The sequence below is a fragment of the Rhinatrema bivittatum genome, chromosome 2 (genome assembly GCF_901001135.1).
Source record: "Rhinatrema bivittatum chromosome 2, aRhiBiv1.1, whole genome shotgun sequence".
Lineage (NCBI taxonomy): Eukaryota > Metazoa > Chordata > Amphibia > Gymnophiona > Rhinatrematidae > Rhinatrema > Rhinatrema bivittatum.
The window spans coordinates 112,678,400-112,697,192 of record NC_042616.1 but is presented as its reverse complement, the minus strand read 5'-3'; the positions used below and the strand labels follow the sequence as shown (position 1 = coordinate 112,697,192).

General features: G+C 43.6%; 1 protein-coding gene across 9 annotated transcripts in view; it reads right to left on the bottom strand.

The window, feature by feature from the left end:
- Positions 1 to 18,793, bottom strand: part of PFKP (phosphofructokinase, platelet) — a 295,600-nt gene that overhangs the window by 114,436 nt on the left and 162,371 nt on the right. For all 9 annotated transcript variants that reach the window (XR_003854471.1, XR_003854472.1, XM_029588549.1 and 6 more), the window contains exon 12: positions 12,791 to 12,860. Coding sequence is in view for 7 of the 9 variants with exons in the window: in XM_029588549.1 (XP_029444409.1) it covers positions 12,791 to 12,860 (70 nt within the window). In the remaining 2 variants the exon portion in view is untranslated. The remainder of the gene's footprint in view (positions 1 to 12,790; positions 12,861 to 18,793) is intronic.

The window sequence follows — 18,793 nt, the reverse complement described above, 5'->3', positions numbered from 1 at the left end:
TGAATGTAAATCCTCTTTTCCACATTTCCCCCTGCCGTTGAAGCAGAGAGCAATACTGTTTATGCATTCAAAGGAAGTATCAGGCTTAATTTCTTTCTTTCTTTTAAAATGCCTTTCTTTTAAAAACCATATCACAACAAAAATCAAAGACGGATATCATAAACTACTTACTCTCCGTCATTTAAAACCTTTTCTTTCCAATAATGATTTCAGATCAGTCCTTCAATTACTAATTTTCTCCAACATACATTACTGTAACTCTCTCCTTTTCAACTTACCTCTAAAACACCATTCGCCCACTACAGATCCTACCGAACGCAGCTGCAAGAATCCTCACTGGATTCAAAAAGCACGACCACATCACTCCAATACTTATTTCACTACACTGGCAACCAATAAGATTCAGGATTATATATGAAAAACAAGAAAATTGGCTAAGCTCATCTATAAAATTACATACCCCAAATAGAAACCTCAGATCAGCAAACAAGGGACTCCTAAAAACACCACCTATGCGTTCCAATCAACTCACCTCAACCCCAAAAAAGAGCAATATCTCTAGGAAGCCCAAAACTATGGAACTCCCTAACAACTGAACTCAGAACTCAAGAAAACCTAAAAACATTCAAAAAAGATCTAAAAACATGGTTGTTTAACAAAGCATACCAACTCACCCAATGAACAACACAACTTCACCCTCCACTTCAACCTGAAGATTAAATGAATAAATGAACTTATCACAACTACAGACTATAACTAAGAAGTTAAACGTTAAAACAGAACAGTAAATAACTAACATTTGATTCCCCTATGTTTAACAACAGTTTGAACCTTTTTTGAAACTCTGTTTATCCCTTAACATTGTAACCTTCATATTTGTAAACCATTATGATGGATTTATGATGATGAATTCGAATAACGGTATATAAAACCTGAAAAAGTTAATAAAGAAATAAAGAAATAATTGGTTTAGAGTAGTAACTGCCTCAATAAACAAGCTACCCCCATGCTTATTTGTTTACCCAAACTGAGTAGTTCAGTCCTTGTTGGTTGTTGTCTGAATGCAAATCCTCTTTTCCACATTTCCCCTTGCCATTGAAGCAGAGAGCAAGGTTGAAGTTGCATTAACTGTGTGAAGGCTTATTGAGTAAGGGTAGTAATCACCAGGTAGTAGCCACCATTCCAGCAAGCCACCCCCATGGCTCTTCTCTTCATTCCATCCTCTGGCCTTTATGGATCCACAGTGTTTATCCCATGCCCCTTTGAAATCCTTCACAGTTTTAGCCTTCACCACTTCCTCCGGAAGGGAATTCCAGGCATCCACTACCCTCTCTGTGAAGAAATACTTCCTGACATTGGTTCTGAGTCTTCCTCCCTGGAGTTTCAAATCGTGACACCTAGAGTTCTACTGATTTTTTTCCAACGGAAAAGGTTTGTTGTTGACTATGGATCATTAAAACCTTTCAAGTATCTGAAAGTCTGTATCATATCACCCCTGCTCCTCCTCTCCTCCAGGGTATACATATTTAGGTTCTTCAATCTCTCCTCATAAGTCATTTTATGAAGACCATCCACCTTTTTGGTCGCCCTTCTCTGGACTGCCTCCATCCTGTCTCTGTCCCTATGGAGATACGGGCTTCAGAACTGAACACAGTACTCCAGGTGAGGCCTCACCAAGGCCCTATACAAGGGGATCATCACTTCCTTTCTCTTTCTAGATAATTCCTCTCTCTATGCAGCCCAGCATTCTTCTGGCTTTAGCTATCGCCTTGTCACATTGTTTCGCCGACTTCAGATCGTTAGACACTATCACCCCAAGGTCTCTCTCCTGCTCCGTGCACATCAGCCCTTCACCCCCCAACAAATACAATTATTTTGGATTTCCACACCCCACATGCATGACTCTGCACTTCTTGGCATTGAATCTCAGCTGCTATATCTTCAACCACTCTTCCAACTTCCATAAATCCTGTCTCATTCTCTCCACTTCTTCCGGCGTGTCCACTCTGTTGCAGATCTTAGTATAATCTGCAAAAAGACAAACCTTACCTTCTATTCCATCCGCAATGTCACTCACAAAGATATTGAACAGGACCGGTCCCAACACTGATCCTTGCGGCACTCCGTTTAACACCGCTCTCTCTCTGTCTTGTGAAAGAACTGCAGTTGCTGATCCTTCTAGCTGAAAAATAGTGCTTGTGAACACTACCTTCCAGGTAAGAGACTCCAGCATCTCAACATTGACATACCATGACACAGCAATTTTCACAACTTAAGGGTTTACATACCACAACGATCCATAAACTTTGTTACCCATGAATGAAACAAGTTTGTTTGTTTTAATTTTCTTTTACTTGAAAAAAGCAAGTGGCAGTGGCACTGAGGTGCACTCTCACTGATGAAATATTGCAACTCGATGGAGAGAAAGAGAATAAGTACTGACACAGATCCTTGGGTGAACAGGAGAAGGGAACCAGAGAGCCCACTTGGCACCAGGATGAGAGCATCTTCCATTTAACCCCGTACAACTCTCAGATGTACGGCTTCTTACCAAAAACATGATACCCTCAACCTATCTAGACAGCAAAAAAGAAGAGACTACCAAGTGTTCAACAAACGTAACATAAGTTTGAGCAAGGGAAGGTTTGGGAGGTATAGATGATCTTGCTCCTATATTAGCAACAAAAGCTCGATTCCCAGAGGAATCAGAAAGTGGATTAACTATCAGAAGAGACAGAACTGCTCAATGTGTGACAGTACTCAAAAAATGCAAATAGAATATTAGGAATGATCTGAAAAGGATGGGAGAATAAAACAGAAAATATCTTGCCCCATCTCAAGAAAGACATAGTGGAACTAAATAAAGGTGCAGAGGACGGCGACCTAAATGATAAAAGGGATGGATCATCTCTTCTATGATGAGAGACTATACAGGCTAGGAGGCTCTTCAGTTTGGAAAAGAGACGGCCGAGAGGGGACATGACAGAGAAGTTTATAAAATCCTGAGTGGGGTTGAAAGGACTGTTATTTACCCTTTCAAATACAACTAAAACAAGGGGACACTCTATGAAGCTAACAATCAATAGATTCAAAACAGATAATAGAAAGTACTTTTTCACTCAGCACACTCACTATCAAGTTGTAGAATCTTTTGCCAGAAGGGATGATCAAGGTGACTAGCATAGTGGGGTTTAAAAGAGGTTTGGACAAGTTCCTGGAAGAAAAGTCCATAACCTATTATTAGCCAGGTAGACTAAAGAAAGTTATTGCTATCCCTGGGAGTGAGTAATAGGAATTAGATCTACTTTATGGGATCTGCCAGGTACTTGCAACATGGATTGGCCACTGTCAGCAACATAATACTGGGCTCGATGGACCTTGATCTGACCCAACATAGCAATTTTTATGTTATATAAGAGAAACCACACCCTAACTGGGTCATGCTGGGATCATCCTAGAGTACTTTTTAACCTTTCTTGGCACTAACTATAGTTGTGGAAATGCATGCAGCAGGTCCGCCTCCCACCTTAGCAGAGAAGTGTCTGGAATGGACCTGGATTGCTCTATAAGATGGAACAACATTTTTCAACTTCTTAAATAAATTCTAATAACCACAAGGTGTGAGGTGGCATCCTACTGGAAGAGATCACATCCTCCAGAGATATATTGGGGGGGAGCTCTATAATATGAAAAGATTAACAGCTGTATGATATGATAGACCATTATCAATAGACTAATTATCTAAAAGAACATCATAATCTCTACCCTAATCAGTTTGGCTACAGGAAAAATCACAGCGCTGATATTTTGTTATCTATGACTAATATCATCTGGCAAGGCTTTGGTAATGGTCAATTTTACATTCTAGTATTACTCGATTTATTGGCAGTGTTTGGCACGGTCGATCACAACATACTACTTTCCAGAGTCAATGATATCGGTATTAGTAATCTTCTATTTAACTGGTTCAAATCACTTATTAGCAACAGAAGTTATCAAGTTAAAATTGTTGATCAAAAATCTAATGTACACTACACAAATACTGGAGTTCCACAGGTGCATCTTTATCTGCTACTCTCTTTAACATATACTTGATTCCATTATGCAAATTGCTATCAGGTCTAGGTTTAAACTTTCAGATATATGCCAATGATGTGCAGTTCTTTATTCCTGTTGATAATTCAGTAACACATACATTGAAGTTACTTGATATCAACATGACAGTGATTCAAGAATTATTAAATCATGTATGACTGGTTCTAAATGTAAACAAAACTGAAATATTATTTCTAACCAGGAAATCAATTCCTGTACAACTTCCGGTTTTCACATTTGGATCAAAGAGCATCAATATATCTGTAATAACTCGTGATTTAGGAGTTGTTATTGATACTCAATTGACAATGAAAACTCACGATAAAGAAATAATCAGTACAAGTACTGAAGCAAATGAAGCCACTATTAGAACAAGATGACTTTCACACAGTACTCCAAAGTTTAATTTTCTCTAAAATCGATTATTAGAATGCATTCTTGATTGGGTGCCCTGCTAGTACTTTTAAGACCACTCCATTTACATGAAAACACAGCAGCCTATGTAATTCCTGGTAGTAGACACTATAATCATGTTACACCTATATTAATATCATTGCATTGGTTAACAATCCAATATCATATCCAATATAAGATAATTTCTTTAATCTACAAAATTACAAATAGCAAAGATACAAATTGGATTGGTACAGCACTACACGTATTCACACCCTCCAGATCCATTATGTTACGCATACCGGCTGCAGCAGACCCGCGGCTCGGCCCCCTCACCTCTTTCAAAGTGATCTAGCATCTGGTCCCTCATCTCTGGCAGCTGTGGGCCACTGGCTCCGTCCTCAGGCCGCCCCTGGTGCCTCCGGCTCTGCTGCAGCTCCTGATGCTCCACGTCGGGCCTCTCTGCATGGCCCACGGAGAGACGCCGTCCTGACCAGCGCAGTGCCCCTCCCTAGGCGCGCACATGCACAGCTAAATAGGGCCCGCGACGGGAACCTGGTCGCGGCCCCGGATGATGACAGAACAGAGAGTGGCCACCACTCAGAGGAAAGCCCACTTGAAGAATGGGGAGTGAAAACAACTCCTTCCTGGAGCAGAAAAACAAAGTGCTGAGAGGGAACCTGCTAAGGTTACTTCTCGAAAGCCAAAAGCCAAATCTCCCGTCCCCGAAGGGGAAGGAGAGCACAACATTAACCAAGTCATGCCCAATCCCCTACTCTCCAAAGTAAAGTGGGGCACAGTCGCTGACCTATGAGGTTCCATTGGTGACATAACAAGTCATTGGTGGCTGCCTATTTGAATACTAAGGCAACCATGGCAGTCAGGCATAGGGATGCCAGCGAAAGCAGTCTAGTTGACCGCTACCTCTTTTCCCTTCCTCAGCTCCCGCTAGGGAGACCTACAAGGAGTTGCATTGATTCAATCAGATCAAGGCCCTGGCCAGAGCACAAACCTGTGATGAACTGCGCCCTGGAGGCTTCCCCATGAAGGGATCCACAGCACAAGCCAATATGGGAGAAGGCCCATAAGGGCCTGGCCCGGCCCTCCCCAAACACTACTGTCCCGGTATCCACCCCAAATGCAGGTGAACAGGAGCGCATTCTTAGCAACTACACCCTAGTGCATCAGCCACTGCGTGTACAAGCCTGTGATGTCTTCCTAAGGAAACACACACTAGATGGCACCGAGAAACAGTTGTGCCTGTTACACTCTGCGGTCGCAGACGGCTGCGACCACTACTGCTCACCTCTCTTTCTACTACTTTGGCTCCGTTAGGCGAACTCTCAGCTTCTGCCAGCTACCACAGGCCTTCCAGCCTCCGTTCCTGGGCCTACCTCGGCAGGATGGACGCTGCCGACCACCATCTTGACCTCGGGGTTCCCTAAGCGCGCACACTCTCTGACCTGCTTTAATCACGTCATGGTGGGAACCTCAGGGGCGTCTCCGTCAGATGACATCATTCAACTCCGATATTTAAACTCGCCAACCCAGACAGCCGGCGACTTGGCAATGAGTTCACTTGCTGTTCCTACCTACTCTCTTCAGCGCTGTTTCGTTCCTGCTTCCGTGGTGTGAGACTATCGGGTACCTGCTCCTTGGGGGCCCTTCCTTGTCTCTTGGCTATCCGCTCCTCGGAGGGCGTTGCATCCAGATTCCTGCCTGCCTTGCTTCCCAAGAAATTCTACTTGTCTCCAGTCGCTGTGAGTACCACGCTTTGTGTGTTATCTACGTGGAATCCCTCTCTGGTGTACCCCGTTCTGCGGACCATTGCCGTTAGGAGCCACCTCCGGGTCTACCCTGTTCTACGGACCCACACCATGACACCACTAAGAGGAATCCTTGCCGGTGTACCCCGCCCAGCGGGGTATCTGGTAGATCTACCGTGATCTACCACCGAGGAACCCTCTAGTGTACCATCTCTACTGACCAATGTATCTACTTCCAGGCATCCCCGCTCCTCAGGTAGTGCCGCAGCTTTGCCTGACTTTAGTCATCAGCTGAGTCTGATGTCAGCCTGTGTTGGAGCTCCGTGGACTGCCTCCTGGGGTCACCCTCTCCTCTCCACACATAACTTCTGCTGTATATCATCCCGCAGCCGAGGCTCTGCCTCCCAACGGTGAGGCTCAACGGGGCTCCTTCCCTGGGTGGTAACACCTCTCACCTCGGCCGAAGGGCCCACATACTGACATTTCCTAACAGTGCCTCTGCATCTAATTTCCATCCTGCAACTGCAGTGCCTTGGACCCATGCAACGGTACTCCTTTGAGCCATCACAGTGCCCCTGGGCATATCTCCATGCCACAGCCTGGACCAGCCACAAAACTACTAGCAGTAGTGCACTGCAAAAGAGCTAACCGTGGAGAAGTGTTCAGTGGCACTATTCCCAATGGTGCCACATAGCATCCCATGGTGCCAGACACACAAGGGCACCTGTTGTTGGCTCCCAATGGAAAACAGTAGCTGTTCGATAGTGGGAAAAGCACCCAGGGCATCTGCAGAACCCCAAGAGCCCGCTATAACATGAATGGCATCGACGGTGAGAATACCGTCCATGGCGTCCAGGCACTCCACAGAGCTGACAGTGTTGATGGTATCTGGTGGCGCCCACAGTGCTCGGAGGTCTAGACGACTCCTGTCAGTGTCAACCACGCTTGCAGTTCTCCACTATCTCAATGACATCCCATGGAGTCAGCATTGTTCACAGCACTTGATATCAATGGCACCCTGATGACTCAAGATGCCCAATGGCAATCATGGAGCTCGACAGTTTTGACAGCAACCACGGAGTTGAATGGTGCCCATGGCATCGAAAGCACCAGACAGCATTGAAGCCCATGGTGCTGACATCATCGATGGTGTTTGATGGTGCTCTATGGAGTCAAGGGCATCCGTGATGCTAGACAGCATCCATGGTCTCGATGGCACCAATGGCAACAATGGGGCCCATAATACCTGACAATGCTCTATGGCACACCCAGAATTCAATGGCATCCATGATATACTACAGCATTGATAATACTCAATGGAATCCACAGCGTTCTATGGTGTCAAGGGCATCCATGGCGCTCAATGGCATCCAGGACACGATATGGCAAGGAGGGCATCCATGGTGCTTGATGGCGCTCACTTTGTTCGATGATGCCAACACTCAATGGTGTCCTTGGTGCCCATAGCACTTGATGTTGACCATGGTACTCGATAACACCCATGGCGCTTGATGGCATTCAAGGGGCTAGACATGCTCGACACTCCAGCATCTAACAATCAATGCTCTAGCACAGGCAACCAATTACTGACATGGCATCAATGGTGCAGCAGCAAAGCTGGCCACTCTCTGTTCTTTGCTAGATCTTTGCTCATGCTCACCCTCTCTCCCAAGGAGATACATTGCCAAAGCAGGCTGACAAGTAGGAGGGGGGGCTACGTCATCCACGGCACCATAGGTGAATATTATCTTGGGCCCATGGAAGCTAGTTCCCAAGAGTGTGGGGAGGATGAGCTCTCCTCCCCACAATAACTGTCCAGTTCTGAGCTCCCTCACTGAGCTCCCTCACTGAGCTTCCATTAATGCCCAGCTATGCCCAGGTCGGTATGGGAATTCTGGCAAGTCCCCAGGCCAGAGGCCTACTCGAAACACACCCAGACTGCATACTGCTAGTCCCACAATGGTACCTGACAAAGGCACAAAACAGATACATTAAAAGAGAGGACAATACCAATAAGCTGCAGATGAAGCATTATTTACTAAGGAAAAGGGAACAACCTCTGCTAGGCTTCAGTGTGCCAGCCATGCAGCCAGTAGAAGTGTTTGAAAAGGGAGTAAATGAAAAAAACAAAATAATTACTGTAAGGTATAAAAAAAAATGAAAATAAAGGTTCTTTTTAGAAAAAACAGCTACTGCGGCTCCAGAATTGTTACAGCATTAGCTGTGAGGGACAGCAGAAAGCTGATTCTACGACCACATAGCTTCATGGAAAAAGAAAGACAGAGGTGAGTTGCCTAGGGGGCAGGGATGTAGCTATAGCTGCATATGCTCAGTAGAACATGCTGAATGCTCTAGGTCTGAGAGATTAAAGTTCTGTGCCGGGCTCCAATGGATGATGTCACCCATGTGCGAAGACTGCCATCCTGCTCATCCTCGGCAAAATATAAGTTTGGGGCAGGTTATCCAACTCCAGAAACATCCACTCATTTCTCTTGTAGATGAAACTGAGCCATTTGTGACTGGACAGGGTAAATTCACTTAGGCAATTTTTATCTTTACAATTAAACTGCCTGATGTATTTGAAACTTAACAAAATGTTAGGATGGGCATTTCTCAGTAATATAGGGGTACATTTTAAACGACAGCGCACGCGCATACTTTTGTTCGCTCATCAGGCGCGAACAAAAGTACGCTGGATTTTATAAGATACGCGCGTAGCCGCGAGTATCTTATAAATTCCAGGGTCGGCGCGCGCAAGGGGGTGCACCTTTGTGCAACTTGCGTGCGCCGAGCCCTGCGCGCACTGCTCGTTCCCTCCACCCTCCCCCCCGCACCTTCCCCTCCCTAACCCACCCTCCGGCCCTATCTAGACCCCGCCCCCCCCCCACACCTTTATCTGAAAAGTTACTACTGCCTCTGGGCAGTAGTAACTTACGCGTGCCGGTGCGGCAGGCCCCGACACAGGCCGCTGTGTCGGGGCACTCAGCCACGCCCCCGTACCTTATGCGCGTAACCCTTTTAAAATCCGGCCCTAAATGTATCTGGATCTTTGCTTGCAATATTTATAGCCAGAAATAAAAACATTATAATAGATGAAAAAGCAAATTTTAGCTTACTCTTTTATTTATATTCTGCTTTTTGCAGTACTTCAAAGTGGATTATCCCCAAAGGGCTTACAATTTAAGCTTCTACCCAAGGTCACACGGAGTGACAGCAGGACTCAAACCCTGGTCTCCTAATTCATAGCCCACTGCTTTAACCACTAGACTACTACTCCACTCCACTCTTCTCACTGTACACTCCCTTTCTCTCAGCAATATCCTAAGAAAATCTGAACACAAAACTTGAATCAACCTCCCTGGCACTTTTTTTTTTTCTTGTCTCTTCCATTCTATTTCTTCTATTGTCTACTTCTATCTGTGAATATCAGCTTACTATCTGGATGTTTCTACATTCTTGTCACTTTTTTCCTCTTTGCCTACCTTTGACTCTATCCTAGCTATGTTTGCTTTTCAAAGAAAGCTCTCCTAGGTAACCAGAAACTAATCCTAAAGGTATTATGTTACATTAGTGTCTCTTTACAGGCATTAAACCAAACTTTATTAAGAATGTACAAACAAAAGGACTTCTTACAAAATGATTTTTTAAAAAACAGTTCCCTGATATGTACAAAAAAAGTGGGACATCAAAAGAAGAGAGTAGGAAAAAATACAAGCCCTGGCAAGCTAGATGTAAAATATTAATAAGGCAGGATAACAACAAATTTGAGAAGAAAAAAAACTAATACTTTAATAGCTGGACAACTAAATGACCGGGGGTTAAAGGGCTGCTCACAGAGGACACTGTCATAGCAGGAAAAATTAACAAGTTCTTTGTTTTGGTCTTTACTAAGGAGGATGTTGGGGGAGATACCCACATTGATTCTGCTGATTCAGAGGAACGGGAGCAAATGACTGTGAAACTGGAAGATGTAATAGAGCAACTTGGCAAACTAAAGATCAACAAATTATCAGGCCCAGATTGTATTCACCCTAGAATTCTAAAAGAAGTAAATATGAGATTGCAGACCTGTTACTAGCAATCTGTAACCTATAATTAAAAGGGTTCTAGTGGTGATCCAGAAACTATAGACCGGTAATCCTGACGTCAGTGATGGGCAAAATAGTAGAAGCTATTCTTAAGAACAAAATTACTGGTCATGTGGATAAACATAGTTTAACAAGGAAATGCCAAGATACATTCAGCAAAGGGAAGTTCTGCCTTACAACGGGATATCCACAATTAATATACATGAGATAGATTTGCATAAGATGGAGGCAATATCTGCAAATCTACCTCACACTTACCCATTGTGCATATCCTGAAAACTAGGACTTTTTGACTCTCAAGGACCAGAGTAGGCCACCCCCCGTATTAGAATTATTTTGAATGTATAAATAAACATGTATATATCAATATAGTATATTTGGATTTTCAGAAGGCATTTAAAGTCCTTGATGAGAGACTCTTCAGGAAATTAAAAGTCGAAAAACAGGAGGCAATGTCCCACTGTGGGTTGGTAACTGGGATAGGAAACAAGTGGAACTAAATGGTCAATTTTCCCACCGGAGAGAGGTGAATACTGGAGTGCTCCAGGGATCTATACTGAGATTGGTGCCATTTAGCATTTACATAAACCATCTGGAAATAGGAGCTATGAGTGAGGTGGTAATACTTGCAGCTGACACAAAATTATTCAGTTGTTAGAAAACTAGCAGACTGTGAGGAACTGCAGAAGCATCTTGCCAGTCTGGGGAACTGGGCATCTAAATAGCAGATGAAATTTAATCTGAACAAATGCAAACTAAACTAATTCTATCGGTCCACAATGCTGGATTCTATATTAGGAGTTACCATGAAGGAGAAGGATCTATTACTGCGGACATTATGTTGAAAGTTTAAGCTCAGTGTGCGATGGCAGTCAAAAAAGCAAATAGAATGTTAGGAATTATTTGCAGAGGAATGGAGACTAAAATTGAGACTAGCATAATGCTTCTGTATCCATCTATGGTGCAACTGTACCTCAAGTATTTTGTGCAATTCTCTCTCTCCAACTCCAAAAAAAAAAAAATATAAAAACTACAGAGAAAGGCAACAATAATGATTACAACAATAGAATGGTTCCTTATAAAGAAAAGCTAATCAGATTAGGGATCTTCAGCTTGGAAAAGATGTGATTGAAAGGCTATGAGATAGAGGTTATATAAAATTACAAGTAGGGTGGATCAGGTAAATATGGAATGGTTATTTATCCTTTTAAATACTGCTAAGGCTAGGGGACTCTCTATGAAGCTAACAGGCATCCAATTTAAAAGAAATTGGAGAAAGTATTTTTTCACTGAATGCACAATTAAGCTAAGGGATTTTTTTACTGGAAGATGTGGTCAAGGCATCTAGCATATGTGGGTTTAAAAGGGGTTTTGACAAGCTCCTAGAAGAAAAGGCCATAAATAATTATTAGCCAGGTAAAGTTGGGAGCATCAGAACTTATCTCTGGAAGTACAAGGAATACATTTTTTCTTTGGGATCTACTGGATACTTCCTAGTGACATGGACTGACCACTGTCAGAGACAGGCTGCTGAGCTCAATGGACCTTTGGTCTGACCCAACATGGTTCAACTTATGTGGTCCATATTTATAGAGCTGGCACATGCTAAGCTTTCTAGATAACTTTAGTGGAGCACAGCCGGTTATGCATTTCACTGAATATACTGTAGCTGGATAAAGTTATTCAGATAACTTTAGGACTGCTCTCCAACATGAACAGACTTACTCAGCTAACTTTCCTGAATAATGCTAACTATCTGGTTAAGTTAGACCCACCCCAGAATGCCTCCAACTTACTGTATTTGGTAAGTTCTATCTGGCCAAAAACTTACCTGGATAAATCAGCAGCAGTTGGCATGATGGAAAATTCAAACCCCTTGGTTTGTCCAGCTAAGTCCCAAGCTTAGCCAGACAAATCAGACCTCTGTGTTCTTAAAATAAGGGCAAGTAAGGAAACAAGTGAAAAATTATATAAAGAATTATTTTTTTGCACTTTATTAATATAACAGCTTAAAATAAAGGCTTGAATGCATAACTAAAGAAGATGTGAAACAGAAAGATTTTGCTAATATACATGTCTATGCTATTGTTGCCACAAAGAGCAGTATCTCCAAAAAACTACATTAAGAACATTTCTGCTGAATATTTTTAACACTGATAATGGTTATGCTACAAAGTCATTTTTCAAAACCAGAATTTCAACTGGCATGTGGGGAGAGCCCAGTGATGCCCAAGTTGCAAGGCACTCATGATCTGGCATCATCACTGGCCTATGACCTGTTATTGAAAAAAGACCAGGCCACTGACAGGAGAGGAGTCAGCAGTAGTAGTCCACATAGGTCGATGCAAGAGGACATGCATGGGGATCTCTGCCTCACCTTTTGCACCACTGTGAATATTTTTATCATCATAATACTTATCACTCGAATGATTCCAAAAAATAACTTACCTTTGGAAGCTCAGAAACTGGTTTTTTATGAGATAGCAATTTGTAGGTGTTAAGGTTATTCTCAAAGCTCCTAAAAAGAAACCATAATCAGTAGTTACAAATAGTCAAATTCTGGTTAACTTGATGGTCCAGTGTTCAAGATGCTACTTGCTTCCATGCAGGAGAACCAAGGAGATGATCATGGTCGCCAGAGAGAGGACAACCAACTATATCATTCTGCAGGCTAGCCTAGGGCAATATGACAACCGAAAAGACCAACGACCCCCTTCAGTCATCAAACAGCACAGAAGTACACCCAGCTTTTAGTCATAGGGGTGACCTTGAAGGTAAGAAAAAGGCTGGAAATGAGCTTCAGGATGACACAGTCTCAGACCTTCCCACATCTACCACCCTCCACAAACTCAAACCTTCCCCAGTTGGGCTTCTACCCATCTGCCTGGAACCCTCCCTGTGGGATGGGTGCAAATAAGAACAGTGGTGTAAAGGGTAAATAGTTTGGACTGAGAGTGGGGTAGGCACAGTGATGAGTTTGGAGAGGAATAATAGATCCAAAATTTAATTAATAGGATCAAAGAACCACATGAGAACATGATCATGAAGATGGGAGTGGGATGATAGTGATGATGGAGAGGTGGTCAATCAAAAATGACATATTAAAAGGCACCAGTAAAATAATTCCTACACATTTTCTTGTACAGTCATATACTGATTGCACTATAGAAATAATTATTAATACAAGGGAGTATGCTCATTGAAATTAATATCAAGCCTAAAAAAAGGTTTTGAGCATTCTCTTTTGAATAATATGAAAAAAAATAACATTATTTTAGTAAAGGGTCTACTCTGGGATCCCATATACAGTACAGAAACATTAGATAGCATGAAACTGGTATCCAAGTCTTAATTGTTTGTAGTCATAAATTTCAACACAGGCAAATAATGCAACAGATCAAAATTATTTTCCTCAGTGATGTTCTGAGATCTCCATAAATTATTCGACCCAGTGTGGATACACCAAATATTAAAATAATGGGGCTGAGCTCACTACCAGAAATTAATCTCATTTATCCCTTTCATGTGAATGTGCTCATGTCTACTGTTTTTTCACATTAGCTTTCTGGCTGTAGCTTACTCTTCTCTCCTTTGTTTCCTTTCCCCTGGACAGGAATGCAAAGGAATTGGCAAATACAGTACAATTCATGTTTATATTTGTTAGATGACAGAACAGGTAATTGGGCTTTTGAAAATTGCTACTTCATGCGTGCAACGCCTTTGAAATTTCACAGAATTTTCACAAGGTTTTCTGCATACAAATGAGGTTTTGAAAATTGCTTTGAAATATGCTACTTTTACATACATGAATCCTTTTGAAAATTGCCTCCTATGATTTTTAACTTGCATTGTTGGATAATCTATTCAGTGTACTAATCCTTCTTTAATATTATTTATTTATTTATATTTCTATTTTATTTTCCACTTTTCTCATAGTCTTAAAGTGGATTACAATAAAACCAATATACATAGCATACAAACCAACAGAATAAACAGATATAAAGCAGAGTTGTTTAACTGTAATAGGTATTCTTCGAGGACATCAGGATGTCAGTCCTCACACATGGGTGACATCATCAAATGGAGTCTGGCACGGTAAACTAATGTCAACGTTTCTAGAACTTTGACTGCCACATTAAACCATGCGTCCATGCAAGGTCCCCTTTAGTCTTATAATATAAAATTCAAGACAATAAAATAATAAAGGAGAAGAAACCCACATAGTGGAAGCCCAACTCTGCAGGGTAGCGGGCAGGTTTTGTGAAGATTGACATCCTACTGTCCTTGGAGAATGCCTGTTACAGGTAAGCAACTCTGCTTTCTCTAAGGACAAGCACGATGGCAGTCTTCACACATGGGAGAATCCCTAGCTACAGGCTGCCCTCGATATAAAAGGGGACTAACCAAACACACAATAAGTGCCAACGTGCACAACAACTAATTTTGTTGGTAACGAGAGGGGGGCAGCCTGAACAAAAACAATGAGTCCTAGTCACGAATAAAGTTGGGTTCTACACCTCAAACAAGTTCCGAAGGAAAGATTGACTAAACCTGCTGTCGCATCGGCCATCCCTATCCAAACAATAATGCGATGTGAATGTGTAGAAAGAACTCCAGGTCGTAGCTCTGCAGATATCCTTCATGAGAACTGCTTGCAAGTGGGCCACCGAAACTGCCGTGGCTCTGACAGAGTGAGCCTAACCATGGCCCCTAAGATGTAATCCAGCCTGGGCATAAGAGAAGGAGATGCAGTCTGTCAGCCAAATGGAAAGCGTCCATTTGACAACAGCAATACCAAACTTATTCCAATCAAAAAAAACAAAAACTGAGTGGACTGTCGATGGGCTTCTGTCACGCTACATAAAAGGCTAAGGCTCAGTCCAAACTGTGCAGGGCTTGCTCACCTTGGTGTGAATGAGGCCTGAGAAAAAATGTTGGCAGGATGATGGACTGGTTAAGATGGAAATCTTACACTACCTTAGGCAGAAATTTAGAGTGTGTACGTAAAACCACACTATCATAGAAAAACTTGGAGTAAGGTGGATAAGTCACTAAAGCCTGGAGCTCGCTGACCCTGCATGCTGAAGTGACCGCCACCAAAAATATGACCTTCGAGGTTAGGTACTTCAGGTCACAGAAGCATAATGGCTCAAAAGGAGCTTTCATTATTAGCTGGTCCCATGACGCAGGAGGAAGCATTAGGGGAGGCTTCAACTGAAGTAGGTCCCGCATAAAATGTACAACTACAGGCTGTACAGAGATGAGGTACCATCTACACCTTGGTGGTTTGTGCCAAATGCACTTAAATGAACTCTAACAGAGTTGGTCTTTAAGCTAGCTTCCAATAGGTATAGAAGATAGTCAAGCAGTTTTTGTGGGGAGCAGGAAAACAGATCTAGGGCCTTCTGCTCACATCAGTCTGTAGGACTTTCTAGTGGAAGGCTTTCCGGTAGCCATTAGGACCCAAGAGAGACTGAGTGGTTGCAATATTATCCTCTCAACATCCAGGCTGTGAGTGACAGGGCCTGGAAGTTGGGATGCTGCAACCTGCCTCGATCCTATGTGATGAGATCTGGGGAAATCCCAAATCTGATCAGTTTCCGGATGAACATCTCCCTAATGAATGGAAACCAGACCTGTCTCGGCCAATGAGGATCAAAACTTCTTTGTCCTTGTGAAGCTTCAAGGGAGTCTTCTCTATCAGTGGAGCTGAAGGATACACATACAGGAGACCCTCATCCCAATGCCAGGCAAAGGGATCTGAGGCTGGTTTGCCACATGTCCTGTACAGGGAACAGAACTGAGGAACCTTCCTGTTCCAATGCAGTGCAAAGAGATCCACATCTGGGCTTCTCCAGAGGTGGAAGATTCAATTTGCTACCCTTTAATTGAGAGATCATTCGTGGGGTCTGAAGATATGACTCAGTCTGACCGCTATTATCTTCCCTGTTACCACCAGGTACATGACCCTGTGCATCATCCCATAAGAGAGGGCCCTTGACCAGATCTGGACTGCTTCCTGACACAATAGGAATGATCCCATACCGCCTTGCTTGTTGACATACCCATTGCCACTTCGTTGTTTGTTTGGATAAGAACAATTTTGTTGGACAGCCAATCTCTGAAAGACTATAGTGTATACCTGATTGACTAGAGCTTCAGGAAGTTGATTTGATAAAGACATTCCTGGATGGACAATAGCTCCTCAGTCCAGGATGGACGCATCTGTGATTAGGACAATTTGGGTATGAGGACTTTGGAAGTAGATCTCCCGATCCAGATTTGAAATTACTTGCCACCAGGACAAAGAGTCCCTTAGAGACAAAGTGACTCAGATGCGATACTGGAGATTCTGCATGGCCTGTCGCCATTGTGACCTCAGGATTCATTGTGCCTTTCATATGTGTAGTTATGCCAAGGGAGTGACATGAACTGTTGTGGCCATATAGCCCTGCTGGCTCTGTGAATCCCTGCTGCAATAGTCATCAGGTTGATGGCCCTTTATCAAGGCAGGAAGGCCTTGCCCTGAGCTGTGTCTAGCAGGGCTTCAATAAAGTTCAATTGAGGTGTCAGGATGAGATGGGACTTGAAATAGGTGATAATGAACCCTAGTTTCCCCAGCACCTAGATGGTTGAGCACATGGTCTCGTCGGCCCCCGCACGAGAGGTGCTCTTGACTAACTGATCGTTCAGGTAGGGGAAAGTGTGAACTTCCAGTCTGCAAAGGTGCACCACCACATGGCTAGGCATTTCGTAAAGACACATGGGGCTGATGTGAGCCCAAACAGCAGAACGCGGAAATGGAAGTGCTGCTTTCCCACCACAAATCTGAGATACTTCCAGTGACTTGGGAATATCTCGATGTGAGTGTAAGCGTCCTTTAGATCCAGGGCATATAGCCAGTCCCCTTTTTGTAAAAAAAAAGGATCAGGGTGCTGAGGAAACCATCTTGAACTTTTCTCTTTTGATAAACTTGTTCAAGGCCCCCAGTTCTAGGATGGGACACATTCCCCCTGTTTACTTTGGTATCAGGAAGTACTGGGAGTAAATCCCCGCCCTCTTTGCCCTGGTGAAATGGGTTCAACCACTCTGGCAATTAAGAGGAAGAAGAGCTCTGATACTAGTGCTTCCCAATGTGCAACCAGGCCCCAAAATGGGCTTGGGGGAAATTTTGTAGGGTAACCAATATGTTCAATTTGTACCCCTCGTGAACAATGGAGAGAACCCATTGGTATCATCCTGGATACAGGCAACCTGGCTACGTCCCCTGCGACCCAGTCAAAACCCCATCTCAGGAGCTGACGGAGATGCTGGCTGGGACTTTTGAGTTCTCTGTTGACTGGGGCGGCCATGAGAGTCCTTATATGACTGAGAAGAACGAGGATGCAGAGGGTAGTACTTCCTTAGGTGGAATAAGAAATTCCTGGGCCCAGACCTCGACAATCTCCTGGATGAATAGCGTGGGTCCTGAGTTCCAGTGGAGAGCTTCTGCAGGGTCATACGGTGGACCTAGATTTGGGCTACCATGTCCTTGACCTTATCTCCGAAGAGATTCTCTCCCGTACATGGCACATCAGTGAGTCACTCCTGCACCTTCGGTCTGACGGACCCCATGTTATCTGCAGTCCATGCCCTTATGCACCAGTGAATGGAGGGTGTCTTGCTGCTGCTGAGGCAGTTGCTCGGCAACATCCTACACCTGCTTTCCGATGACCCGAGTATACTGGCTCATGTACAGCTGGGTAGGCTGCCATACAGGCAATAAGCATGGCATCCTGGAACACTTTTCTCCCAAGAGCATCCATCGCTCTGTAATCTTTCCTTGTGGGTGCCAAGGAATGTGTCCAAGAGTGTTTGGCCTTCTTGAGAATGGATTTGACAGGGGCAGCTAATGCTTGTTGAATTCAAGAACCTTTTGGATGAGATAAATAGTATCCACCTTATTGTTCATGGGAAGCACTATGAAAAGGTGTTCCCACATTCTCAGCAGTAATACACATATACGAGTATCTCATGCACTGGGATTGCCACAATCTCCTTGGGAGGCTCCACGAACTGGAGGATATCTAGCATTTTGTGCCTGGTACCCTCTTCAGTCAGCAACTGAAACAGGATGGCATGGTCCTCCTACACCTGAGGCACCACTTAAAACCCGAAGTGGACATGTCATTGCAAAATAAAAGGGACGTGAGATCGAAATGATGGCGATGGCTGGCAGGCACTGAGTGCACCGCCACCCCAGGGGATCGACAATAAAACTAAACTTACCTATAAATGTCAAAAAACCTATCTAGATGCTAACAGGAGAACCCAGGGGGACCCCACATCAACCGTGCGAGGAAGCAAATAAATATTTAAGCAAAAAAACATGTTTTTTAATAAACGTAGGCCAAAAAGTTGGCAAAGTGAGGCTCTCACTCGACCGCAAGATGACAAGTTCTGCAGAGAAGA